The following is a 25,569-nucleotide window of genomic DNA, read 5'->3' on the forward strand; positions in this document are numbered from 1 at the left end:
TTATTGTTTTTTAATATAAATTTATTTATTTTAATTGGAGGTTAATTACTTTATAATATTGTATTGGAGTTATTGTTTTAAGAAAACATGTCTTTTGGCATTTCCAGTTGTTGTTGTTCGATTGCTAAGTCATGTATGAATCTTTGCAATATTATGAGTTGCATCACACCAGGCTTTCCTGTCCTTCACTATCTCCCAGAATTTACTCAAACTCACATTCATTGTGTTGATGATGCTATCCAGCCACCTAATTCTCTGCCGCCCCCTTCTCCTTCTGCCCTCAATCTTTCCCAGCATCATGGTCTTTTCCAATGAGTCACTCTTCCCGTAACATTCCTTATTGTCATAATGTCTTAATTATGGTTCGAATTGCAGATGAACTTGTGAAATCTTACAGGAGGCCCTACCTTTTGATGAATCAGCATCTAAATAAAAAGGGAATGTGTTTTTTCGAAACTTTGTGTGATTTTGGTACTTCTAATATTATATTTAGAAAATTGGTGTCTTGATATTAATTCCAGTTGGGACACACTTAACAAGAAACAGATTGGGCATGCTCTGGCATTTAAAATTTGACTGTGGTTTGTACTCTCTGATTGGCGGCAGCAGTGGTTTAGTCTCCAAGTTCGTTCTGACTCTTTGTCACCCCATGGCCTCTAACCTGCCAGGATTCTCTGTCCATGGGATTTTCCAGGCAAGAACACTGGAGTGGGTTGCTATTCCATCCTCAACCCAGGAATCAAACCCGAGTCTCCTGCACTACAGGCAGATTTTTACCATCTGAACCACAAGGGAAGTCCTATTTACCATTGCTCTAGCCTAGGTTCTCAAGATTTTATGAACACTTTCCATTTTCTTCTGTTAATCTTTGTCACCAGTTTCCTGCTACTGCTGTCTCTTTTCTATATTTTCAGGAAATGTTTTACTGATATGAAGGTAAGTCAAAGTGGTGGTGATGCAGCAGAGATAAGATTAGAATAGCTGACCTTTTCATTACTTTAGTTGAAATTGAACTTTTGGAGTTTATTCCTCTCAATTTTAGGTGTCAGGTATGTATGAGAAATTTAAGCTTCTGTAGGTGTGATCATTCACCTAGAGCCAGGCATCCTGGAATGTGAAGTCAAGTGGGCCTTAGAAAGCATCACTATGAACAAGGCTAATGGAGGTGATGGAACTCCAGTTGAGCTATTTCAAATCCTGAAAGATGATGCTGTGAAAGTGCTGCACTCAATATGCCAGCAAATTTGGACAACTCAGCAGTGGCCACAGGACTGGAAAAGGTCAGTTTTCACTTGAATCCCAAAGAAAAGTAATGCCAAAGAATGCTCAAACTGCCACAAAATTGCACTCATCTCACACGCTAGTAAAGTGATGCTCAAAATTCTACAAGTCAGGCTTCAGCAATACATGAGCCGTGAACTTCCTAATGTTCAAGCTGGTTTTAGAAAAGGCAGAGGAACCAGAGATCAAATTGCCAATATCTGCTGGATCATTGGAAAAGCAAGAGAGTTCCAGAAAAACATCTATTTCTGCTTTATAGACTATGCCAAAGCCTTTGACTGTGTGGATCACAATAAACTGTGGAAAATTCTGAAAGAGATGGGAATACCAGACCACCTGACCTGTCTCTTGAGAAACCTATATGCAGGTCACAAAGCCACAGTTAGAACTGGACATGAAACAACAGACTGGTTCCAAATAGGAAAAGGAGTACGTCAAGGCTGCATATTGTCACCCTGCTTACTTAACTTATATGCAGAGTACATCATGAGAAATGCTAGACTGGAAGAAGCACAAGCTGGAATCAAGATTGCTGGGAGGAATATCAATAACCTCAGATGACACCACCCTTATGGCAGAAAGTGAAGAGGAACTAAAAGGCCTCTTGATGAAAGTGAAAGAGGAGAGCGAAAAAGTTGGCTTAAAGCTCAACATTCAGAAAACGAAGATCATGGCATCTGGTCCCATAACTTGATGGTAAATAGATGGGGAAACAGTGGAACAGTGTCAGATTTTATTTGGGGGGGCTCCGAAATCACTGCAGATGGTGACTGTAGCCATGAAATTAAAAGACGCTTACTCCTTGGAAGGAAAGTTATGACCAACCTAGATAGCATATTCAAAAGCAGAGACATTACTTTGCCAACTAAGGTCCATCTAGTCAATGGTTTTTCCGGTAGTCATATGGATGTGAGAGTTGGACTGTGAAGAAAGCTGAGCACCGAAGAATTGATGTTTTTGAATGGTGGTGTTGGAGAAAACTCTTGAGAGTCCCTTGGATTGCAAGGAGGTCCAACCCGTCCATCCTAAAGGAGATCCAACCAGTCCATCCTAAAGGAGATCAGTCCTGGGTGTTCATTGGAAGAACTGATGCTAAAGCTGAAACTCCAATATTTGGCCACCTCATGCAAAGAGCTGACTCATTGGAAAAGACCCTGATGTTGGGAGGGATTGGGGCCAGGAGGAGAAGGGGACGACAGAGGATGAGATGGCTGGATGGCATCACCGACTCAATGGACATGAGTTTGAGTGAACTCCGGGAGTTGATGATGGACAGGGAGGCCTCACATACTGTGGTCCATGGGGTCACAAAGGGTCAGAGATGACTGAGCAACTGAACTGAACTGAACTGAACTGAAGATTATAGTGGGGCTTCCCTAGGGGCTCAAATGGTAAAGAAGCTTCCTGCAGTGCAGGAGACTGGGGCTCGATGCCTGGGTCAGGAAGATCCCCTGGATAAGGGAATGGCTACTCACTCCAATGTACTTGCCTGAATAACCCTGTGGACAGAGGTGCCTAGTGGGCTACAGTCCTTGGGGATGCAAAGAATTGGACACGACTGAGCAACTAAGTACGCACCCACAAGATTATATGCGTGTAGCTCTAACACTGTAGGTGATACTATAAGAACTTGAAGAGAGGGATCACCTTTCTTGTCTCCCTGTGCACATGTCCTAGGAAAGGCTGAGTGAGCACACAATGAAGGATGCAAACTGCACAGCAAGATCAGAGAAGTCAGAATGAACACAGCTTGCCAGCGCCTTGATTTTGGACTTACCAGCCCCCAGAACTCTGATAAGAAAAATGCATTTCTGCTGTTTAATCAGCCAAAGCTGTGGTATCTTCTTGAGGTCACCTGCCTGACCCAACTACACACCAGGATCTTCTCCAGTTTAGCATTTCCACAGATGTTCCCTCTGTGAGACACCACTTCTGTTTCCAGAGTAGAGAGCACATGGGCGGAGTGTAGACCTGAACGGTGTGAATGGTGCCCCAGGGACCCTGTCTCTTTGGATTATAAGAAAAATTCTTAGTATATGGCCTGAATTCAAAGCTGATTCAAGGTCTCATTGGAAAGCAGGACCCTGGACACTGGGTGAGAACCTGATGTGACAGAGGTGGTTTGAGTCCCAGCTGCATGTGGGACCAGACAGCAGATCTGGTTGTACAAGAAGAAATCTCATCTGGATGAAGAAGGTAAAGCTCATGTATAACCTCCAACTTGTTCACCCACTGTCTTCTGACTCTGGAGGGGAGCCCTGGATTAGTTATGTGTTGTTGTGCAACAAATCAGTCCTGAAGTTGGCAGCTTAAGTCAGCAAATACTTAGCATCTCATACTTTCTGGGGGTCAGGAATGGACATGGCACTGGGTCCTCTGACATGATGTCTCCCATGGATGCAATCATCTGAAGGTTCAACCAGAAGAGGATATCGTCCAACATACTCAGCTGGGTGCTGGCAGCCTTCAGACCTTGGTGGACTGTGGAACTGAGAGTCTCAGTCCCTGGCTGACTGTTGGATAGAGGTCTGCCTCCATCCCTTGTCATGAGGGTCTCCCTGTAAGTAGGACACATTGTGGGAGCTGGCTTCATCAGAATGAGAGAGACAGAAAGATAGCTCAACACGAGGAAGCCATGGTCATCTTAAAAGCTAATCTAAGTGATATCTCATCACTTTTGCCAATTACATTTGTTAGACACACATTACTAGGTACATTTGAGTGTGGGGATCACACAAGGATGTGAACACCAGGTGACAGGAATAGTCAGGACATTTTGGAGCCTATTGCCCCAGCCCTCTCTTCATAAGCAGGGTGAGATGGTTACTATGGACAGGGAAGGAGGAGAAGGATTTCTTCCTGGATCCCGGGCTATGAGCTGTAACTGAGATGGGGGAGCTGGGCCCTAGTAGCCTTGGGCACATCTACAGGGAGGGTAGCATCCAGAGTCTCTGGAGGCCTGTCCTCGGTGGTGTCCCTGGAGCTGGTTCTACAGGCTTGTGAGAAATACCTGGTGCCTCCCTTCCCACTGGTGCTCCAGGTTCAGTGATGGCACATTGGGAGCTTAGAGTTAGCCTTGTGGGAATGTTTATACCATAAAGGTCAACAAATGTTATTCACAGCAATTTTTCTTTTCTCAGAGATTTTTAAAAATACTTAATAGCATATCACTGCACTATCTTCTAAAATCTCTCCTGTGTCTGGGTATTTCTTGCAGATCTGGAGCTGAGGCTGAAGGATGGAGCCCACCACTGTGAGGGGAGGTTGGAAGTGAAGCACCAAGGAGAATGGGGCACAGTGAATGATCTGAACTGGAGCATTGAAGAGGCAGCTGTGGTGTGCAGACAGCTGAAGTGTGGAGCTGCTGTTGATGCTCCCAAAGGGGCTAAATTTGGACCAGGAATTGGACCCATTTGGTTTCATTATATTTACTGCAAAGGGCCAGAGTCAGCTATCACAGAGTGTAGTTATCCTACTGTGAAAGACCATCGTCCTGAGGGCCGTTCCCATGACAAGGATGCTGGAGCAGTCTGCTCAGGTAAGTGCTGTCTGGCCTGTGAGGGTATTTCTATCAGGAAAAGTTTCAGTTTTATTCCCAGAGAAACTATGAGCATATGGATCACAGCCTTTAGAGCATACTTAGCTGAGCATTTGACTCACACAGTGGGTTCTTGAATGTTCAGTTCAGTTCAGTCATTCAGTCATTTCTGACTCTTTGTGACCCCATGAACTGCAGCATGCTAGGCTTCCCTGTCCATCACCAACTCCCAGAATTTTGCTCAGACTCATTTCTATCAAGTCAGTGATGTCATCTAACCATCTCACCCTCTGTTGTCCCCTTCTCCTGCCTTCAATCTTTCCCAGCATCAGGGTCTTTTCAAATGAGTCAGTTTTTGACATCAGGTAGCCAAAGTATTGGAGCTTCAGCTTCAGTGGCAGTCCTTCCAATGAATATTCAGGACTGATTTCCTTTAGGATTGACTGATTGCATCTTCTTGCAGTCCCAGGGACTCTTAAGAATCTTTTACAACACCACAGTTCAAAAGCATCAATTCTTCAGCACTCAGCTTTCTTTACTATCCAGCTCACATTCATACTTAACTACTGGAAAAACCATCACTTTGACTAAACGGATCTTTGTCAGTAAGTAATGTCTCTGCTTTTTAATATGCTATCTAGGTTGGTCATAGGTTATCTTCCAAGGAGAAAGTGAAGTGAAGTGAAGTGAAGTCGCTCAGTCATGTCCGACTCTTTGCGACCTCATGTACTGTAGCCTTCCAGGCTCCTCCATCCATGGGATTTTCCAGGCAAGAGTACTGGAGTGGGTTGGCATTTCCTTCTCCAGGAGATCTTCCAGACCCAAGGATTGAACCCAGGTCTCCCGAATTGTAGGCAGACGCTTTACCATTTGAGCTACCAGGGAAGTCCAAGGAGAAAGCATCTTTTAATTTCATGGCTACAGTCACCATCTGCAGTGATTTTGGAATCCAAGCAAATGAAGTCTGTCACTGTTTGCATTGTTTCCCCATCTATTTGCCATAAAGTTATGGGACCAAAGGTCATGGTGTTCATTTTTGAGTTTTAAGCCACCTTTTTCACTCATCTTTCGCCTTCATCAAGAGACTTTTTTTCCTCCTTGCTTTCTGCCTTTATGGTGGTGTCATCTGCATGTCTGGGGTTATTGATGTTTCTCCCAGCAGTCTTGATTCCAGCTTGTGAAATCTTGAATCCAGCCTGGCATTTCACATGATGTACTCTCCATATAAGTTAAATAAGCAGGGTGACAATATACAGCCTTTATGTACTTCTTTCCCAATTTTAAACTAGTCCATTATTCCAAGTCTGGTTCTAACTGTTGCTTCTTGACCTGCAAACAGGTTTCTCAGGAGGCAGGTAAGGTGGTCTCTTATTCCCATTGTCTTTAAGAATTCCACAGTTTGTTGTAATACACACAGTCAAAAGCTTTAGCATAGTCAATGAAGTAGAAGTAAATGTTTTTCTGGAACTCTCTTGCTTTTCCTATGATTGAACCAATGTTGGCCTTTTGATCTCTGGTTCTTCTACCTTTTCTACATCCAGAAATCTATCATCATTTCTGGAAATTTCTCAGCCAATACTTTTCTATTATTTCATCTGTTAAATTCTCTTTCCTCTATTGCATCTCTATGTGTCTCTCTTCCAGTCTTCCTCTAGGTATTTCAGTTTAACCTATTTTAAACTTCTTTCACTGTTTTCTGTCTCTGATTTTCTTTTCTGTGTTTTTCATATTTTGTTGTTGTTTTCCTTCTGTGTAGTCTTTCAAGTAATTTCTTCAGCCTTTTTTCACTTATTATTTCTATTTTTTTCAGAGGGGTAATCTAATACAAACTTTTTAATATCAAGAAGTACATTTTCATACATAGAGTTAAGTTTTAAATTTTTTATGCATTTTTTAGTTCCTTGAAGATTCTTCAGCAGTAAATTTTTATTTCTTCCAGTGCTCATTTGCTCTGTCCTGTCTGACTCTGCAGCTCCATGGACTATAGCCTGTCAGGCTACTCTGTCCATGGAAATTTCCAGGCAAGAATACTGTACCATTTCTTACTTTGGGGGTCTTTCTGACCGAGGGATTGAACCCATGTCTTTTATATCTCCTTCATTGACAGGCAGATTCTTTACCACTAGCCCAACCTGCAAAGCTCTAAATATAGTACATGTGAAAGTTGTATGGTCTAGAGTCTGGTATATCTAATATGAGAAGTCTCTGTGTCTGCTTCAGTAGTTTCTGTTGGTTTGTGTTCATGGACCTTGGTTTCTTTGTGTTCTTTTTTTTTTTTTTAACACAAAATGCTGATTCCTTTATTTATAAATTTATAGGGATAACTGAGACCCAGGAAGAAGGTAATTTACTCCAGAAAGGGATTCACATGTTTTCTGTCATGATTTTGTGATGTTATCATTAGTGGACCACATTCATACAAGTGCAAAAATGGATATTACCAGGACAGTCCAGAGATTCAAACTCTGAATCATATTCTATGCTAAACCTGCCTGTTTCAACTGGTGTCTGGCTTACTACAGAGAATGCCTTCTGCTGGATTCTCATCTGGGTGTAAGTGTGGGATTTGATTTTACCTACTCACCATCATGAGTGATAAAAAAGCCAAACATTTTCCTGAATGGTCTAGTGTCCTCAGGGCAAAACCACATTCCATGCTCCTGGATCTCAGTGACTTTCCGTTTTATCTTCAGATTTGGTCAGACATTTTGTTCCTATCTTTGAAGTGTTTAATGCTTTCCAGAAAAATATCTATTTCTGCTTTATTGATTATGCCAAAGCCTTTGACTGTGTGGATCACAATAAACTGTGGAAAATTCTGAAAGAGATGGGAATATCAGATCACCTGGCCTGCCTCTTGAGAAATCTGTATGCAGCTCAGGAAGCAACGGCTAGAACTGGACATGGAACAACAGACTGGTTTCAAATAGGAAAAGGAGTATGTCAAGGCTGTATATTGTCACCCTGCTTATTTAACTTATATGCAGAGTACATCATGAGAAACGCTGGCCTGGAAGAAACGCAAGCTGGAATCAAGATTGCCAGGAGAAATATCAATAACCTCAGATATGCAGATGACAACACCCTTATGGCAGAAAGTGAAGAAGAACCAAAAAGTCTCTTGATGAAAGTGAAAGAGGAGAGCGAAAAAGTTGGCTTAAAGCTCAACACTCAGAAAACAAAAATCATGGCATCCGGTCCCATAACTTGATGGTAAATAGATGGGGAAACAGTGGAAACAGTGTCAGACTTTATTTTGGGGGGCTCCAAAATCACTGCAGATGGTGACTGCAGCCATGAAATTAAAAGACTCTTACTCCTTGGAAGAAAAGTTATGCCCAAACTAGATAGTATATTCAAAAGCAGAGACATTGCTTTGCCGACTAAGATCCGTCTAGTCAAGGCTATGGTTTTTCCTGTGGCCATGTATGGATGTGAGAGTTGGACTGTGAAGAAGGCTGAGCACCGAAGAATTGATGCTTTTGAACGGTGGTGTTGGAGAAGGCTCTTGAGAGTCCCTTGGACTGCAAGGAGATCCAACCAGTCCATTCTGAAGGAGATCAGCCCTGGGATTTCTTTGGAAGGAATGATGCTAAAGCTGAAACTCCAGCACTTTGGCCCCCTCATGAGAAGAGTTGATTCATTGGAAAAGACTCTGATGCTGGAAGGGATTGGGGGCAGGAGGAGAAGGGGACGACAGAGGATGAGATGGCTGGATGGCATCACAGACTCGATGGACGTGAGTCTGAGTGAACTCTGCTTGGTGATGGTTGGCGATGGACAGGGAGGCCTGGCATACTGCGATTCATGGGGTCATAAAGAGTCGGACACGACTGGGCAACTGAACTGAGCCGAATGCTTTTCAGATAATTCTTGGTGAATTTATTCCATTTTATTTTCAACAGACAAGATACCCTCAATGAGCACACCTACATTTACTGACAGGATTTCCTGGAACTTATCACAGTAATGAAGCAATCTGCTTGTTTGTTTGTGTCATTGACTTGATAAAAGGTACATGAAGGCAGGAACATGGTCTTACTGTTTTCTGCATTTACAGCACAGGACGTGCTTTCCAAGAGATAATTGTAGTATTAATAAAAGTAGTTTCTTATGTACATTTAGGATTCTATTTAAATTCTTTACTATCACCTCAATGTCAGATGTCTTAAAAAACCTCTGAGTAAACATCTCAGGATGACTCCTTGTGTCTACTGTCACTTTTACATTTTCCCCATGTATCTGTATTTCCTTCCTGAAATGAGCTTCCCCAGGCCTATGGACAAAACTGTGCCCCTCCAAAATGTGTATCTTAAAGCTCTAGCCCCAGTTATGACAATGTTGGAGACAGGGCCTTTAGAAGGTAACTGAGGTTAAATAAGGCTATAAGAATGTGCGTGTGTTCTAAGTTGCTTCAGTCATGTCCAACTTATTGCAACCCTACAAACTGTAGCCGCCAGGCGCCTCTGTCCACGGGATTCTCCAAGCAAGAATACTGGAGTGGGTTGTCATTTCCTCCTCCAGGGGATCCCCCCCAACCCAGGGATCAAAACTGTGTTTCCTGTGGCTCATGCACTGCACGCGGACTCTTCACTGGTGAGTCACTGGAGAAGCCCATGACCCTAATCCAATGGAAGAATTATAAGAAGAGAGTGATACATCACCCTCCCTCTCTCTGGGTGCCCATGTCCTAGGAAGGGTCACTTGAACATACAATGAGGAGTCATGGTCAGTAAGCCAAGAGATGAGTACTCAGAATGACACCACTTGCCAGCACCTTGATCTTGGACTTCCCAACCTCTAGAACTATGATAAGATAAAAACATTTCTACTGTTTAATCAGCCAAGCTGTGGTATCTTCTTGTCGTCACCTGCATGAGCTGCCTATACACCAACATCTTCTCCAGTTCAGCTTTTCCCCAGATGTTCCCTCTGTGATACACCATTTCTGTTACTAAAGTGAAAGCACATGGCCGGGGCGTAGACCTGAACAGTGTGAATGGTGGCCTAGGGAACATGTCTCATCAGATTATGAAAATTTTTATTTTCTGACTCAAATTGAAAGCTAATGGAGTGGATTCAAGGTCTCAGTAAACTCACTTCTCAGTTCCTGACAGGTAAGCAGGAGCCTGGGACACTGGGTGAGACCCGATGAGACAGAGAGAAGTGGTTTGGGTCCCAGTTCCAGGTAGGACCAGGCAGCAGACCTGATCACACAGGAAGTCTCATCTGAATGAAGCAGTGAGGGCTCACGTATACACCTCCAGCTTGTTCACTCCCATCTTCTGACTCTGAAGGAAAGCCCTGTATTCATTATGTATTCTTGTACAACCAATTAGTGCTGAACTTGGCAGCTTAAGTCAGCAAACACCTAGTATCTCACACTTTCTGTGGGTCAGGAATGAGCATGGCTTACCTGGTCCTCTGACTCATGATGTCTCACATGGATGCAATCATCTGAAAGTTCAACCAGGAGTGGATAGTATCCAAAGTTCAGTTGCTCAGTCATGTCCGACTCTTTGCGACCCCATGAACTGCAGCATGCCAAGCCTCCCTGTCCATTACCAACTCCCAGAGTTCACACAAGTCCATCGAGTTGGTGATGCCATCCAGCCATCTCATCCTCTGTCATCCCCTTCTCCTCATACCCCTAATCCCTCCCAGCATCAGGGACTTTTCCAATGAGTCAACTCTTCGCATGAGGTGGCCAAAGTATTGGAGTTTCAGCTTTAGCGTCAGTCCTTCCAAAGAACACCCAGGACTGATCTCCTTTAGAATGGACTGATTGGATCTCCTTGCAGTACAAGGGACTCTCAAGAGTTTTCTCCAACACCACAGTTCAAAAGCATCAATTCTTCGGTGATCAGCTTCCTCACAGTCCAACTCTCTCGTCCAAAACACTCTCCTAAATGTTGGTAGTATTCAAACCTTGGTGGACTGTTGAACTGAGAGTCCAAGTCCCTGGTTGGTTGTTGGCCAGAGGCCTGTCTCCATTCTCTGTCATGAAGGTGTCTTCACATGCAGCTCACGACATGGCCAATGGCTTCATCAGAGCAAGAGAGAGAGCAAAACAGGTCAATAGGGGAAACCAGAGTCGTCTTGAAGTCTAATCTCTTAAGCGACTTCTCATCACTTTTGCCAAAGCCCATTTGCTAGTTGCATTCTATTAGGTACGTTTCACTGTGGGGATTACACAAGGATGTGAACACCAGGTGGCAGGAATAACCAGAACATTTCAGAGCCTGTTGGCTGAGTCCTCTGTTTCTGAGCTGGATGAGATGCTCCCTATGGATGGGGAAAGAGAGGGAGGATTCCTCCCTGGATCCCGGGCCATGGGTTGTAACTGAGATGGGGAAGCTGGGCCCTAGGAGCCTTGGACACATCTACAGGGAGGGCAGCATCCAGAGTCTCCAAAGTCCTGTCCTCAGTGGTGTCCCCAGAGCTGGTTCTACAGGCTCGTGAGAAATACCTGGTGCCTCCATTCCTGCTCCAGATTCAGTGATGGCACATTGGGAGCTTAGAGTTGGCCATGTGGGAATGTTTCCACCACAGAAGTCAAGAAATGCTGAACAGAGGGTTTTTCTGTTTTTTTTTGTTTGTTTGTTTGTTTTAGAAAATAGAGATTCCACTTTTTAATACTTATTTGTATACTACTGCATGGTCTCCTAAAATCTCTCCTGTGTCTGTGTCTCTCTGTAGTTCTGGAGGTGAGGTTGAAGGACGGAGCCCACCACTGTGAGGGGAGAGTGGAAGTGAAGTACCAAGGAGAATGGGGCACAGTGAATGACCACAATTGGAGCTTGGAGGCAGCAGCTGTGGTGTGCAGACAGCTGGAGTGTGGAGCTGCCATTAATGCTTCCAGAGAGGCTCATTTTGGACCAGGGATTGGCCCCATTTGGTTTCAGTATATTTACTGCAATGGGACAGAGTCAGTGCTCATGGAGTGTAGTTATCCTACTATTAAAGACCATCATGCTGAAAGCCTTTCCCATGACAGGGATGCTGGAGCAGTCTGCTCAGGTAAGTCCTGTCTGCTCTAGGAGTGGATCCCCAGAAGGGAAATCTTCATTATCTTTTTGGGAATTGCATGAGAATATGAATCACAGCCTTTAGTACATTCTTGGGTGAAAACGCCAGTCACACAATTCCTTGAATGTTAAGTGCTCAAAGGAATATAAGGACTTCCTTGGCCCTGGAAAAAAGTCTCTGTATCCATAGTCCCTTGGCCCTCCAGTCTGTGATGTGTCATTAATGGCAGAGAGGTGAGCTCAAATGTTTCAAATACGTACAGCTGCTTGGTTTGACCTCTATGAATTGGGTTCACTATGGTAGTTTGTTGTTTCATTTTATGAGATGGTCAGATAAGTATGGCTACCAGACAGGATAAAGGAGAGGTGAAGGAAAACATAGTCTGTTGTACTAACAGATGCCAGAGAGACAAATTATTATCAGGTGGGTACTTGGGGGGGGTGGTGGTGCCAAGAGAACAGGTTCAACGAAGCAGTGGTGACACAAAAGAGAGAGTGAAGACCTGTGGAAAAGTGACAATACTTGGGGTCAGGGGAACTACACTATGAAAATGTTTCAGGGGATTTCACTGGTGCATTTGAATGTCACTAGATCACAGGGGGGCTGGGTATAGTCTCATCATACCTGATCACCTGGGTGCGGAGCTCACATCCTACTTTGGGGATGTTGAAACTGAAAGAAAAAGTTTGAGAATTAAAACAAAACTAGGATAGTGAGGTTAATAGAACCTGAAATGATACAAAATAAGGGCTCAATCCTGTCTAAATGTATTTGATCTGAAACAAGTTGGAAAGTAGAACATGATTGGGTGGTCACAGTGTTTGCCAGAGATGTTCCCAGTTGTTACAGAATGTTCAATAAATTGTCCAGGACATTAATCCCATCAGAATATCTGAAATTGAGGAAGAAATTCTCAGATATCACAACAAGTTCCCTAATAAAAGTGATTGGATCATAAAAATGAACGATGCCAGCTCTGGGGTAGTAGGACAGAGGAGCCTTGGGGACGGCTGCACTAGGTCCTTAGCTGCCCCGGCCAATCAGCTCCTGGTGTTACATTGGGGAAGATCCCTGGATAAGTGATCTTCTCAACCTTCTGAACTCTGATAAGATAAATAACTTCTGTTGTTTAACCAGTCAGTCTGTGGTGTTTTGTGACTGTCCCCAGACTGAACCTTCTGATACATCAGGATCTTCTCGAGTTCCGCATTTCCCCAGATGTTCCCTCTTTGATTCACCGCTTGCATTTTCAGAGTGAGAGCACATGGGGCAGGGTATAGACCCGAGCAGTGTGAGTGCTGCCCCAGTTATCACATCTCATTAAGTTAAAAGAAAGATTCTCACTTCTGACCCAAATTCAGAGCTAATGGAACTGATTCATAGTCACAGTAAACTCACTTCTCAGTTCCTGACAGGCAGGCAGGAGCCTGGAACACTGGGTGAGAACTGATGAGACAGAGAGAGGTGGTTTAGGTTCCAGTTTCAGGTGGGACCAGGCAGCAGACCTGGTCACACAGGAAGAAGACTCATCTGGATGAAGCAGTGAAGGCTCATGTATAAACCTCCAGCTTGTTCACCCGCTGTCTTCTGACTCTGGAGGGAAGCCCTGCATTAGTTACATGTCGCTATGCAACAAATTAGTGCTGAACTTGGCAGCTTAAGTCAGCAAACACCTAGTATCTCACACTTTCTGTGGGCCAGGAATTGACATGGCTTACTTACCTGTGTCCTCGGACTTAGGATGTCTCAATTCAGTTCAGTTGCTCAGTCATGTCCAACTCTTTGTGACCCCATGGACTGCAACATGCCAGGCCTCCCTATCCATCACCAACTCCTGGAACTTGCTCAACTCATGGTCATTAAGTCAGTGATGCCATCCAACCATCTCATCCTCTGTCATCCCCTTCACCTCCCACCTTCAATCTTTCCCAGCATCAGGGTCTTTTTCAGTAAGACAGTTCTTCACAGCAGGTGGCCAAAGCATTGGAGTTTCAGCTTCAGTATCAGTCACTCCAAAGAATATGCAGGAGTGATTTCCTTTAGGATTGACTGTGTCTCCTTGCAGTCCAAGGGACTCTAAAGAGTCTTCTCCAACAGCACAATTCAAAAGCATAATTTCTTTAGCACTCAGCTTTCTTTATACTACAACTCTTGGATCCACACATGACTACTGGAAAAACCATATCCTTGACTACATGAACCTTTGTTGCAAAGTAATGTCTCTGCTTTTTAATATGCTGTCTATGTTGCTTCCAAGGAGCAAGCATCTTTGAATTTCATAGCTGCAGTCATCATCGGCAGTGATTTTGGAGCCCAAGAAAATAAAGTCTGTCACTGTTTCCACAGTTTCCCCATCTATTAGTCATGAAGTGGTGGGACCAGATGCCATGATCTTAGTTTTCTGAATGTTGAGCTTTAAGCCAACTTTTCCACTCTCTTGTTTCACTTTCATCAAGAGGCTCTTTAGTTCTTCATTTTCTGCCATAAGGGTGGTGTCTGAGGTTATTGATATTTCTCTCAGATATATTGACTTCAGCTTGTATTTTATCTAGTCTGGCATTTCACGTGATGTACTCTGCATATAAGTTAAATAAGCAGGGTGACAGTATACAGCCTTGACATACTCCTGTCCCAATTTGGAACCCGTCTGTTGTTCCATGTCCAGTTCTAACTGTTGCTTCTTGACGTGCATACAGATTGCTCAGCGGACAGGTCAGGTGATCTGGCATTCCCATTGCTTTAAGAATTTTCCACAGTTTGTTGTGATCCACACATTCAAAGGCTTTAGTGTAGTCAATAAAGCAGAAAACTATGTTTTTCTGGAACTCTCTTGCCTTTTTGATGATCCAACAGATGTTGGCAATTTGATCTCTGGTTCCTCTGCCTTTTCTAAATCCAGCTTGAACATCTGGAAGTTCATGGTTCACATACACAGTTCACATACTGTTGAAGCCTGGTTTGGAGAATTTTGAGCATTACTTCACTAGTGTGTGAGATGAGTGCAATTGTGTGGTAGTCTGAGCATTCTTTGGCATTGCCTTTCTTTGGGGTTGGAATGAAAACGGACCTTTTCCCGTCCTTTGGCCACTGGAGAGTTCTCCAAATTTGATGGCATATTGAGTGCAGCACTTTCACAGCATCATCTTTTAGGATTTGAAATAGCTCAAATGGAATTCTATCACACCTCCACTAGCTTTGTTCATAGTGATGCTTCCTAAGGCCCACTTGATTTTGCATTCCAGGATGTCTGGCTCTAGGTGAGTGATAACATCATCATGATTATCTGGGTTGTGAAGATCTTTTGTGTACAGTTCTTCTGTGAATTCTTGCCACCTCTTCTTAATATCTTCTGCCTCTGTTAGGTCCATACCATTTCTGTCCTTAATTGTGCCCATCTTTGCATGAAATGTTCCCTTGGTATCTCTAATTTTCTTTAAGAGATTTCTAGTCTCTCCCATTCCATTGTTTTCCTCTGTTTCTTTGTATTGATTTCTGAGGAAGGCCTTCTTATCTCTCCTTGCTATCCTTTGGAGCTCTGCATTCAAATGGGTGTATATTTGCTTTTCTCTTTTGACTTTCACTTCTCTTCTTTTCTCAGCTATTTGTGAAGCCTCCTCAGATAACCATTTTGCCTTTTTGCATTTTTTCTTAGGGATGATCTTGATCCCTGCCTCCTGTACCATGTCATAAACCTCTGTCCATAGTTCTTCTGGCACTCTGTCTATCAGATCTAATCCCTCGAATCTATTTCTCACTTCTACTGTATAATCATAAGGGATTTGATTTAGGTCATACCTCAATGGTCTACTGGTTTTCCCTGCTTTTTTAAATTTAAGTCTGAATTTGGCAATAAGGAGTTCATGATCTGAGCCACAGTCAGCTCCTGATCTTGTTTTTGCAGACTGTATAGAGCTTCTCCATCTTTGGCTGCAAATAATATAATCAATCTGATTTCAGTATTGACCGTTTGGTGACGTCCATGTGTAGAGTCTTCTCTTGTGTTGTTGGAAGAGGGTTTTTGCTATGACCAGTGTGGTGTCTTGGCAAAACTCTGTTAGCCTTTGACCTGCTTCATTTTGTACTCCAAGGCCAAATTTACCTGTTACTCCAGGTATCTCTTGACTTCCTACTTTTGCATTCTAGTACCCTATAATGAAAAGGATGTCTTTTTTTGGGTGTTAATTCTAGAAGGTCTTGTAGGTCTTCCTAGAACCGCTCAGCTTCAGCTTCTTCAGCATTACTGGTCAGGGCAGTCTTGGATTACCATGACATTGAATGGTTGGTTTGCCTTGGAAATGCAGAGATCATTCTGTCATTTTTGAGATTGGATCTAAGTAATGTATTTTGGACTCTTTTGTTTGCTATCATGGCTACTCCATTTCTTCTAAGGGTTTCTTGCCCTCAGTAGTAAATATAATGGTCATCTGAGTTAAATTCACCCATTCCAGGCCATTTTAGTTCAATGATTCCTAAAGTGTCGATTTTCACTCTTGCCATCTCTTGTTTGACCACTTCCAATTTGCCTTGATTCATGGACCTGACATTCCAGGTTCCTATGCAATATTGCTCTTTAAAGCATTGGACTTTACATCCATAACCAGTCACATCCACAACTGGGTGTTGTTTTTGCTTTGACTTTGTCTCCTCATTCTTTCTGGAATTCTTTCTCCACTGATCTCCAGTAGCATATTGGGCACCTACCAACCTGGGAAGTTCATGTTTCAGTGTCCTATCTTTTTTCCTTTCATACTGTTCTTGGAGTTCTCAAGGCAAAAATACTGAAGTGGTTTGCCATTCCCTTCTCCAGTGGTCCATCAGTTCAGTTCAGTTCAGTCGCTCAGTCGTGTCCGACTCTTTGTGACCCCATGAATTGCAGCACGCCAGGCCTCCCTGTCCATCACCAACTCCCAAAGTTCACTCAGACTCACGTCCATCAAGTCCGTGATGCCATCCAGCCATCTCATCCTCTGTCGTCCCCTTCTCCTCCTGCCCCCAATCCCTCCCAGCATCAGAGTCTTTTCCAATGAGTCAACTCTTTGCATGAGTTCGCATGGCCAAAGTACTGGAGCTTCAGCTTTAGCATCATTCCTTCCAAAGAAATCCCAAGGCTGATCTCCTTCAGAATGGACTGGTTGGATCTCCTTGCAGTCCAAGGGACTCTCAAGAGTCTTCTCCAACACCACAGTTCAAAAGTATCAATTCTTTGGCGCTCAGCCTTCTTCACAGTCCAACTCTCGCATCTATACATGACTACTGAAAAAACCACAGCCTTGACTAGACGGACCTTAGTTGGCAAAGTGATGTCTCTGCTTTTGAATATACTATCTAGGTTGGTCATAACTTTTCTTCCAAGGAGTAAGCGTCCTCTAATTTCATGGCTGCAATCACCATCTGCAGTGATTTTGAAGCCCCCCAAAATAATTTCTGACACTGTTTGCACTGTTTCCCCATCTGTTTCCCATGAAGTGACGGGACCAGATGCCATGATCTTCTTTCTCTGAATGTTGAGCTTTAAGCCAACTTTTTCACTCTCCTCTTTCATTTTCATCAAGAGGCTTTTTAGCTCCTCTTCACTTTCTGCCATAAGGGTGGTGTCATCTGCATTTTTTCAGAATTCTCCACTATGACCTGTTCATCTTGGGTGGCCCTCCACTGCATGGTTCATAATTTCACTGAGCTCGACAAGGATGTGGTCCATATGATCAGTTTGGTTAATTTTCTGTGATTGTGGTTTTTGTTCCATCTGCCTTCTGATGGATAATGATAAGAGGCTTATGGAAGCTTCCTGATGGGAGAGACTGACTGAGGGGGAAACTGGGTCTTGTTCTAATGGGAGAGGCTATGGTAAGTAAATCTTTCATCCAATTTTCTGTTGATGGGCAGGGCTATGTTCCCTCCCTGTTGTTTGACCTGAGACCAAACTATGGTGGAAGTAATGAACATAATGGGGACCTCCTTCAGAAGGTTCCATGCACTCACTGTTGTACTCAGCATCCCCAACCCTACAGCAGGCCGCCGTTGACCCATGCCTCTGCTGGAGACTCCTGGACACTCATGGGCAAGTCTGGGTCTGTCTCTTGTGGGATCACTGCTCCTTTCTCCTGGGCCCTGGTGTGTACAAGGTTCAGTTTGTGCCCTCCAAGAGTCTGTTTCCCTGGTGGCTCTATGATGGGGTTAATGGTGACCTCCTCCAAGAGGGCTTATGCCATACCCAGGTCTGGTCCATCCAGAGCCCCTGCCCCTGCAGCAGGCCCCTGCTGACCTGCACCTTCACAGGAGACACTCACACACAGTTCTAGCTCAGTACAAGGATGTAACTATCTAAAGGTTCAACCAGGAGTAGATACTCAAATATACTCACCTGGATGTTGGAAGATTTCAGAATTTGGTAGACTGTTGAGCTGAGTCCCAGTCCGCGGTTGACTGTTGGCTAGAGGTTTGACTCCTTTCCTTATCAACAAGGTCTATTGAAAGTAGGTCACAAATGGAAGCTGGTTTCATCAAAGAAAAAGGGAAAGCAAGATAGGTCAACAAGACAAAAACTATACTCACCTTGAAACCTAATCTCATAAGTGACATCTCATTACTTTTGCCAATTTCCATTTGTTAGATGCATGTTACTAGGTATAGTCAAGTATATGGGAATACACAGGAACATGAACACCTGGCTTCAGGAATAATTGGGAAGCTTTTGAGCCTATTACCCCAGCCCTCTGGTCCTAAGCTGGATGAGATTCTCCCTATAGTCAGGAAAGGAGGAGGAGGATTCTTCCCTGGATCCTGGGCTTTGAGGTGTAACTGAGATGGGGAAGCTGGGCCCTAGTAGGCTTGGGAACATCTACAGGGAGGGCAGCATCCAGAGTCTCTGAAAGCCTGTCTTTGGTGGTGTCCCTGGAGCTAATTTTACAGCCTCATGAGAAATACCTGGTGCATCCCTTCCTGCTCCATGTTCAGTGATGGCACAGTGAGAGCTTCGAGTTGGCTATGTGGGAATATTTATACCATAGAAGTCAAGAAATGCTATTCACAGAGGTTTGTTTTCAGACATCAGAATTTTCTTTTTTTTTTTTTTAATACTTACCAGCACATTACTTCAGTATCTTCTAATGTGCCTTCTGTGCCCTGTGTCTGTGTCTCTCTTGCAGATCTGGAGGTGAGGCTGAAGGATGGAGCCCACCGCTGTGAAGGGAGAGTGGAAGTGAAGCACCAAGGAGAATGGGGCACAGTGAATGACCACAACTGGAGATTGGAGGAGGCACAAGTGGTGTGCAGACAGTTGGGGTGTGGAGCGGCCATTAATGCTCCCAGAGGGGCTCATTTTGGACCAGGGATTGGCCCCATTTGGTTTCGTTACACTTACTGCCATGGGCTAGAGTCAGTGCTCACGGCGTGTACCTATCCTGTTCCTAAAGACTATCACCCTGAGGGCCTTTCTCATGACCAGGATGCAGGAGCAGTCTGCTCAAGTAAGTCCTGTCTGGTCTGGGAGGGGATCCCCATCAGAAAAAGCCCTAGTCTCATTCCCAGAGTAACTATGAGACTATGGATCACAGAGTTTCAGTTCAGTTCAGTTCAGTTCAGTCACTCAGTCCTGTCCGACTCTTTGCGATCCCATGTATCACAGCACGCCAGGCCTCCCTGTCCATCACCAACTCCCGGACTTCACTCAGATTCACATCCATCGAGTCAGTGATGCCATCCAGCCATCTCATCCTCTGTCGTCCCCTTCTCCTCCTGCCCTCAATCCCTCCCAGCATCAGAGTCTTTTCCAATGAGTCAACACTGCATGAGGTGGCCAAAGTACTGGAGTTTCAGCTTTAGCATCATTCCTTCCAAAGAAATCCCAAGGCTGATCTCCTTCAGAATGGACTGGTTGGATCTCCTTGCAGTCCAAGGGACTCTCAAGAGTCTTCTCCAACACCACAGTTCAAAAGCATCAATTCTTCAGCACTCAGCCTTCTTCACAGTCCAACTCTCACATCTATACATGACTACTGGAAAAACCATAGCCTTAACTAGACGGACCTTAGTCGGCAAAGTAATGTCTCTGCTTTTGAATATGCTATCTAGGTTGGTCATACTAAAATTGCACTCACACAGTGATTCCTTGAACATTAGGTGCTGAAAGGAACATAAGGACTTGCTTGTCTCTGGAGAGAAAGGCTCCACACCCATAATCACTAGTCCCTCCAGTCTCTGTGATATGTCATAGGAGGCAGGAAGTTGAGCTCAATGTTTTGCGCATGTACAGCTGCTTGGTTGTACCTTTATGAATTAGGTTTATCATAGTAGCCCTTTGTGTTCTTTAAAGACATGTTCAGACAAGTGCACATGTAAGAAGGGATATAGGGGAGGTGCAGGCAAACATAGTTAATTATACTGACAGATCCTGGAGAGACAGATATCTTCAGTTGGAAAATGGGAGTGGTACCTATAGATCCAGATCAACCTAGAAGTGAGGACTATATGGAGGGAATGAATATGTGACAATACTGAGGGTCCACAAGGAAAAGGCACAAGAGACTTTCACTGGTGCATTTGAAGGTCACTAGGTCACAGTTAGGGGTGGCAAAAATGGATTTTGTGGCAGGGGCTAGTCTCATCACACTGGTGCACCTGCTTATCTGGATGGGGAGCTCACATCCTATTTGTGGGGATATTGAGGCTGCAGGAAAGCCTCAAGTTTGAAAATTATGACACAGACTGGAATAAAACTAAGGACGGTGAAATTAAGAGACTTGAAAGAATACGCAGTAAGTGATCAGTCCTGTCTATACGTTTTTGGTTTGAGCCAAGGTTAAAAGTAGGATTGGGCGGTCACAATTTTTGCCAGTGATGTTCCAGGTTGTTAGCAGAATGTTTGATCAATTGCTCAGGATATAATTTCCATGACAAGAGCTGGAATTGAGGAAATTATTATCTGATATCTCAAGAGTACTGGGAATCATGATCCAGGTCAAGTCCCATGTTCACCACAGATCCTGTGTTACACTTCCTTCCTGCTCTCATTCCTTCCTGACTTCTCTTCTTTTTCTTGATGTGGGAGTCATTTCTGAGCTCTGGGGAAGTGCTGGCCTTTCAAGATTGTAGTTTTCTTTGTGGGAAATTTTAATAATATAGAATCTATTTAGCAAGTAGAGGACTGTGCAGATCTCTCTCTCTTTTTCTGGTATCAGATGTAGCCTGTGGGGGGGAGATGCCAGTTATAGACACATGCTGTGGTGGGCACCCATGAAGGCAGCAAGGGCCTGTTCAATGGAAGGGTTCCTTGGCAGCATGGGTGTCTCTAGCTCTCCATGTGCTCTCCCATGGCCACATTCTCTTCTCCTGGTCATGCACACTACAGTGGAGCCTGCTGACAGGTGTCAGGCTGGTGGGATTCAAGTGGACAGTTGGAGTATCTAGCCATGAACACATGCGTGGTGTTGTGGTCACACGTTAGGTTTATACTAATGTCTTGCATTTGTTGAGCCAGAGAACTGAGCTTGTTGCAGGTGCTGTTCCTGGGCTCTGGAGGAAGTGAAGCGGGAGGTGCTTGTTGGCAGATACCAATGAATGTGTTACTGGGGTTGGTTAAAACTGGTGAAATCTGCAGGAAGCCAGCAGCATTAGTTTCTTCAAGGGCAGAATCTGCTGAATTTGTCTACAGAGCAGGAAACTGAACTGCAGTTATTCCTGTTGTGTGACAGCTACTGTAGCCCCTTCTTTTCTTCCTTATTCCTGGTCTTTATATGTGTCTCAGTTTTGCAGGTCTGTGTGAGGTGAAACTCAAGCACAACCTTCACGTGTTGCCTCACAAGGCCAGGACCCTGGTTCCTCAGCCTGCTCTGACATTCCTGGCAAGGGAAATCTCTTGACATCAAATAATGCTGGCTTGGGAAATGGAATGATGCTGGCAAATGACTCATCATTTTTTGCTGCTAAATTTATTTTTGCATAAAAATGTCTTTTTTTGCTGCTAAAATTTCTAAAGAGGACTCCTGTTTTCTCCAGAACTATATTTATTTGTGGATAGCTGTCTAATTGTTGCTCTTTCAGATGGAAAGTGGGGAAGGGGAAGCTGCTGTCTACTACATCATCATTTTCATGATGTCACTTTCCAGGGTTTTATTCTTAAAAGTTGGCTTTCCTGGTAACTCAGCTGGTAAAGAGTCCACCTGCAATGCAGGAGTGGAGTGAAAGTGGCCCAGTTGTGTCCAATTCTTTGTGAACCCATGGACTATAGCAATGCAGGAGACCCCAGTTCAATTCCTGGGTCAGAAAGGTCCCCTGGAGGAGGGCATGGCATCCCATTCCAGTATTCTTGCCTGGAGAATCCCCATGGACAGAGAAGCCTGGTGGGCTATAGTTCATGGGGTTGCAAAGAGTCAGACACGACTTAGCGACTAAGCACACACATTCTTAAAAGTGTGGTTTTGAATATAGAGTTTTAGATGGGCACTTTTTTTTTAATAGGACATACAAGTCTTCAGTCTACTCTATATTGGCTTCCTATGTTCTTAGCAACTTAGGGGTTCATGTAGATATTTTTCAAGTTGAGGAAATGTATTCTTAATATTTTTCTCTTTGTCAATTTCCTGCTATTTATCACTTTAGCAAGAATAAACTACATTATAAAGTATTTACAAATAGCCAAAATTTGTCCTCACAGGGTGTGTTCTATTCAGTTTGGCAGGGTATCTGCTTATCATAAATTTCTATACACCCAGGTTGATTTTGCCCCACCATCTTATGACTCTAACACTTTAACACAAAGCTGCAGGATTTGCTGAGGTAGAAAAAAATATTGGCTCTTAAATGTTTCATTGTGGAAGTGACATCATTTGTTATCATACTTCATTGCATAAGTCAAATCACTTGGTTATGCTTCCTTTCAGACAGATAAGGAAGTATTAATACTTCCATGTGCTCAGAATAGACAATTTTAATTATCACTAAACATTAGGATATTTACATCTGTGATATGTCTACAATATGTGTCCCCTGAATCTTGTTGCACTTAGAAGGCTTGGAAAAAAAGTAAAGTAAATAACTTCAACCATGTCGAACTCTTTGCGACCCTACGGAATGTAGCCCACCAGACTCCTCTCTGCATCAGATTCTCTAGGCAAGAATACTGGAGTGGATTGCCATGCCTTTCTCCTGACTCAGGGGTTAAACTCGGGTCTCCTGCATTGCAGGCAGATTGTTTACCATCTGAGCCACCAGGGAAGCCTCTAAGGCTTGGTATCTGTCATCAATTCTGGAAAATTCTCAGCCAATATTTTTCAAATATGGCATATGTCAATTCCCTTTCTTTATGTCTCCTTGTCTCAGGCACCCTCTCCTCCTCCCCATATTTAAATTTAACTTAAGTTTTTCCTCCATGTTTTGTCTCTAATTTACTCTTCTGTATTTTTATCCTTCTGCTCCTCTGTTCAGTATTTCAGATAATTTCTCTTGACTTATTATTCACTTCTCTAATCTGTCTTTTTCTGCAGTTAATCTGATGCACACATTTAATTTTAAGAAAGCATATTTTTCATTTGTAAAAATCATGTTTTAAATTTTTTGTATGCATTTTTTCCAGTCTGTGAAGATTATATTTCTTCAACTATGGTATAGTAGAAGATATATAGCCAATATCTGATATTTGAACATGAGAAATCTCTGTTTCTGCTTCAGTAGTTTCTCTTGGCTTGTGTTTTGACATTTTGTTGCTTGGAGTACTTTTTTATGACACTATACTGGGTCACTTTATTTATAAAAACTATTTGTAAAGGTAATTTAGACTTAGGATGAAGGTGAGTTACTCTAGAAAGAGATTCATATTTATTTTTTCATGATTTTGTGGTATTATCAATAGTGGGCCACCTTCACACAAGTGCAAAAATGGATATTACCTGGACAATCCAGAAATTCAAACCCTAATTCTGATTCTATGCAACAGCAGGTCTGTTTCAACTGGTGTCCGGCTCACGTGGAGAATGCCTTCTGCTGGATCCTCATTTGGGTGTGGATTTCCTATATGATTTATACCTCCTCACCATCAAGGGCCATTAAAAAGCCACACATTTTCCTGAATGGCCTAGTGCTGTCAGGGTAAAACCACATTCCACGTTCCTGTACCTCAGTGAAAAATTTACGTTTTCCAATTTCTCCTGAATTTTTGTAGCCATCATGTGAGATCTTTAATGGTTTTAAGATAATTTTTAGTGAATTTATTCCATTTTATTTATTTTCAGCAGAAAAGATACCCTCAATAACCAAGCTGACAGTTACTGAGATAATCTCCTGGAATTTATCACAGTAATTAAATCATGTACTTGTTTGTTTCTCTCATCAATTACATAAAAGATACATGAAGGCAGGGTCATTGTCTCACCATTTTCTGCATTTACAGCACTTACACTGCCTTTCCATAAATAATTTTAGAATTCATAAAAGTAGCTTCTTATGTGCTTCCATGATACTTTGTCAAACCTTTACTCTCATCTCAGGGTTTGACTTACTCACTTTTACCCAAATTGAGTAAGCATCACAGGCTGTCTCTTTGCGTCTGATGTCTCCTTCACCTCCTTACCTTGTATCCTTTTCTTTCCTTTTGAGAATGAGCCTCCCCAGCTCTATGGATTGAACTGTTTCCCTCTAAAATGTGTATCTTGAAGTCTTAGCCCCACAGTGACTGGATTGGAGAAATGGCCTTTAGGAGGTAATTGAGGTTAAATAAGACCATACAGTTGTGGCCCTAATCCAACATGTGACATTACGAAAACAGGAAGAGACAGACCATCCTCCTTGTCTCCCTGTGCACATGTCCTAAGAATGATCAGGTGAGAACACAATGAGGGACCATGGCCTGCATGCCAAGATCAGAGAACTAGAATGAACACATCCTTGTCAGCACCTTGATCTCAGCCTCCAGAACTGTGATAAGGTAAATACATTCTTGTAGTTTTACCATCCAAGCTGTGGTATCTTTTTGTGGTCACCTGCCTGAATTGACCAAATACCAGAATCTTCTCCAGTTCAGCATTTCCCCAGTTGTTCTCTCTGTGATGTACCACTTCTATCACCAGAGTGAGAGCATATGGGGTGGGGTCTAGACCTGAGCAGTGTTAATGATGCCCCAGGGACCATATCTTGTTATTATAAGAAAAATTCTCATTTTCTGAGCCAAATTCAAAATTACTAGAAATGATTCATGGTCTTAGAAAAACCACTTCTCAGTTCCTGACAGGAAAACAGGACCCTGGGATACTAGGTGAGACCTGATGGAACAGAGAGAGGTCACATCAGGTAAACCTCCAGCTTGTTCACCCCTGCCTTCCGACACTGGAGGGAAGCCCGGCATTAGTTATGTGTTGTTGTGCAACAAGTTAGTGCTGAACTTGGCAGCTTAAATCAGCAAACACCTAGTATTTCACACCTTTGGTGGGCCAAGAATTGACATGGCTTACCTTGGTCCTCTGACTCATGATGTCTCACAAGGATGCAATCATCTGATGGTTCAACCAGGAGTGGTAACTGTCAAAATGTAATTGACTGGATGTTCAGCCTGACCTTGGCAGGCTGATGAACTGACAGTCTCAGTCCATGTTTGCTGTTGGACAGAGTCTTGCCTCCATTCCTTGTCATGCAAGTGTTTCCATAAGTAGTTCACAACCTGACATCTTGTTTTATTAGACCAAGACAGGTTAAGAAGGGGAAATCAGAATCATCTTGAAATCTAAGTGATATCT

The 25,569-nt window shown here is 43.3% G+C and overlaps 1 protein-coding gene across 1 annotated transcript in view; it reads left to right on the plus strand.

The window, feature by feature from the left end:
* Positions 1-25,569, plus strand: part of LOC120857784 (deleted in malignant brain tumors 1 protein-like) — a 66,815-nt gene that overhangs the window by 12,414 nt on the left and 28,832 nt on the right. The window contains exons 2-4 of the mRNA XM_040233520.1: positions 4,499-4,828; positions 11,519-11,839; positions 18,994-19,314. Coding sequence (XP_040089454.1) covers positions 4,499-4,828; positions 11,519-11,839; positions 18,994-19,314 — 972 coding nt within the window. The remainder of the gene's footprint in view (positions 1-4,498; positions 4,829-11,518; positions 11,840-18,993; positions 19,315-25,569) is intronic.

The sequence above is a fragment of the Oryx dammah genome, unplaced genomic scaffold (assembly GCF_014754425.2).
Source record: "Oryx dammah isolate SB20612 unplaced genomic scaffold, SCBI_Odam_1.1 HiC_scaffold_29, whole genome shotgun sequence".
NCBI lineage: Eukaryota > Metazoa > Chordata > Mammalia > Artiodactyla > Bovidae > Oryx > Oryx dammah.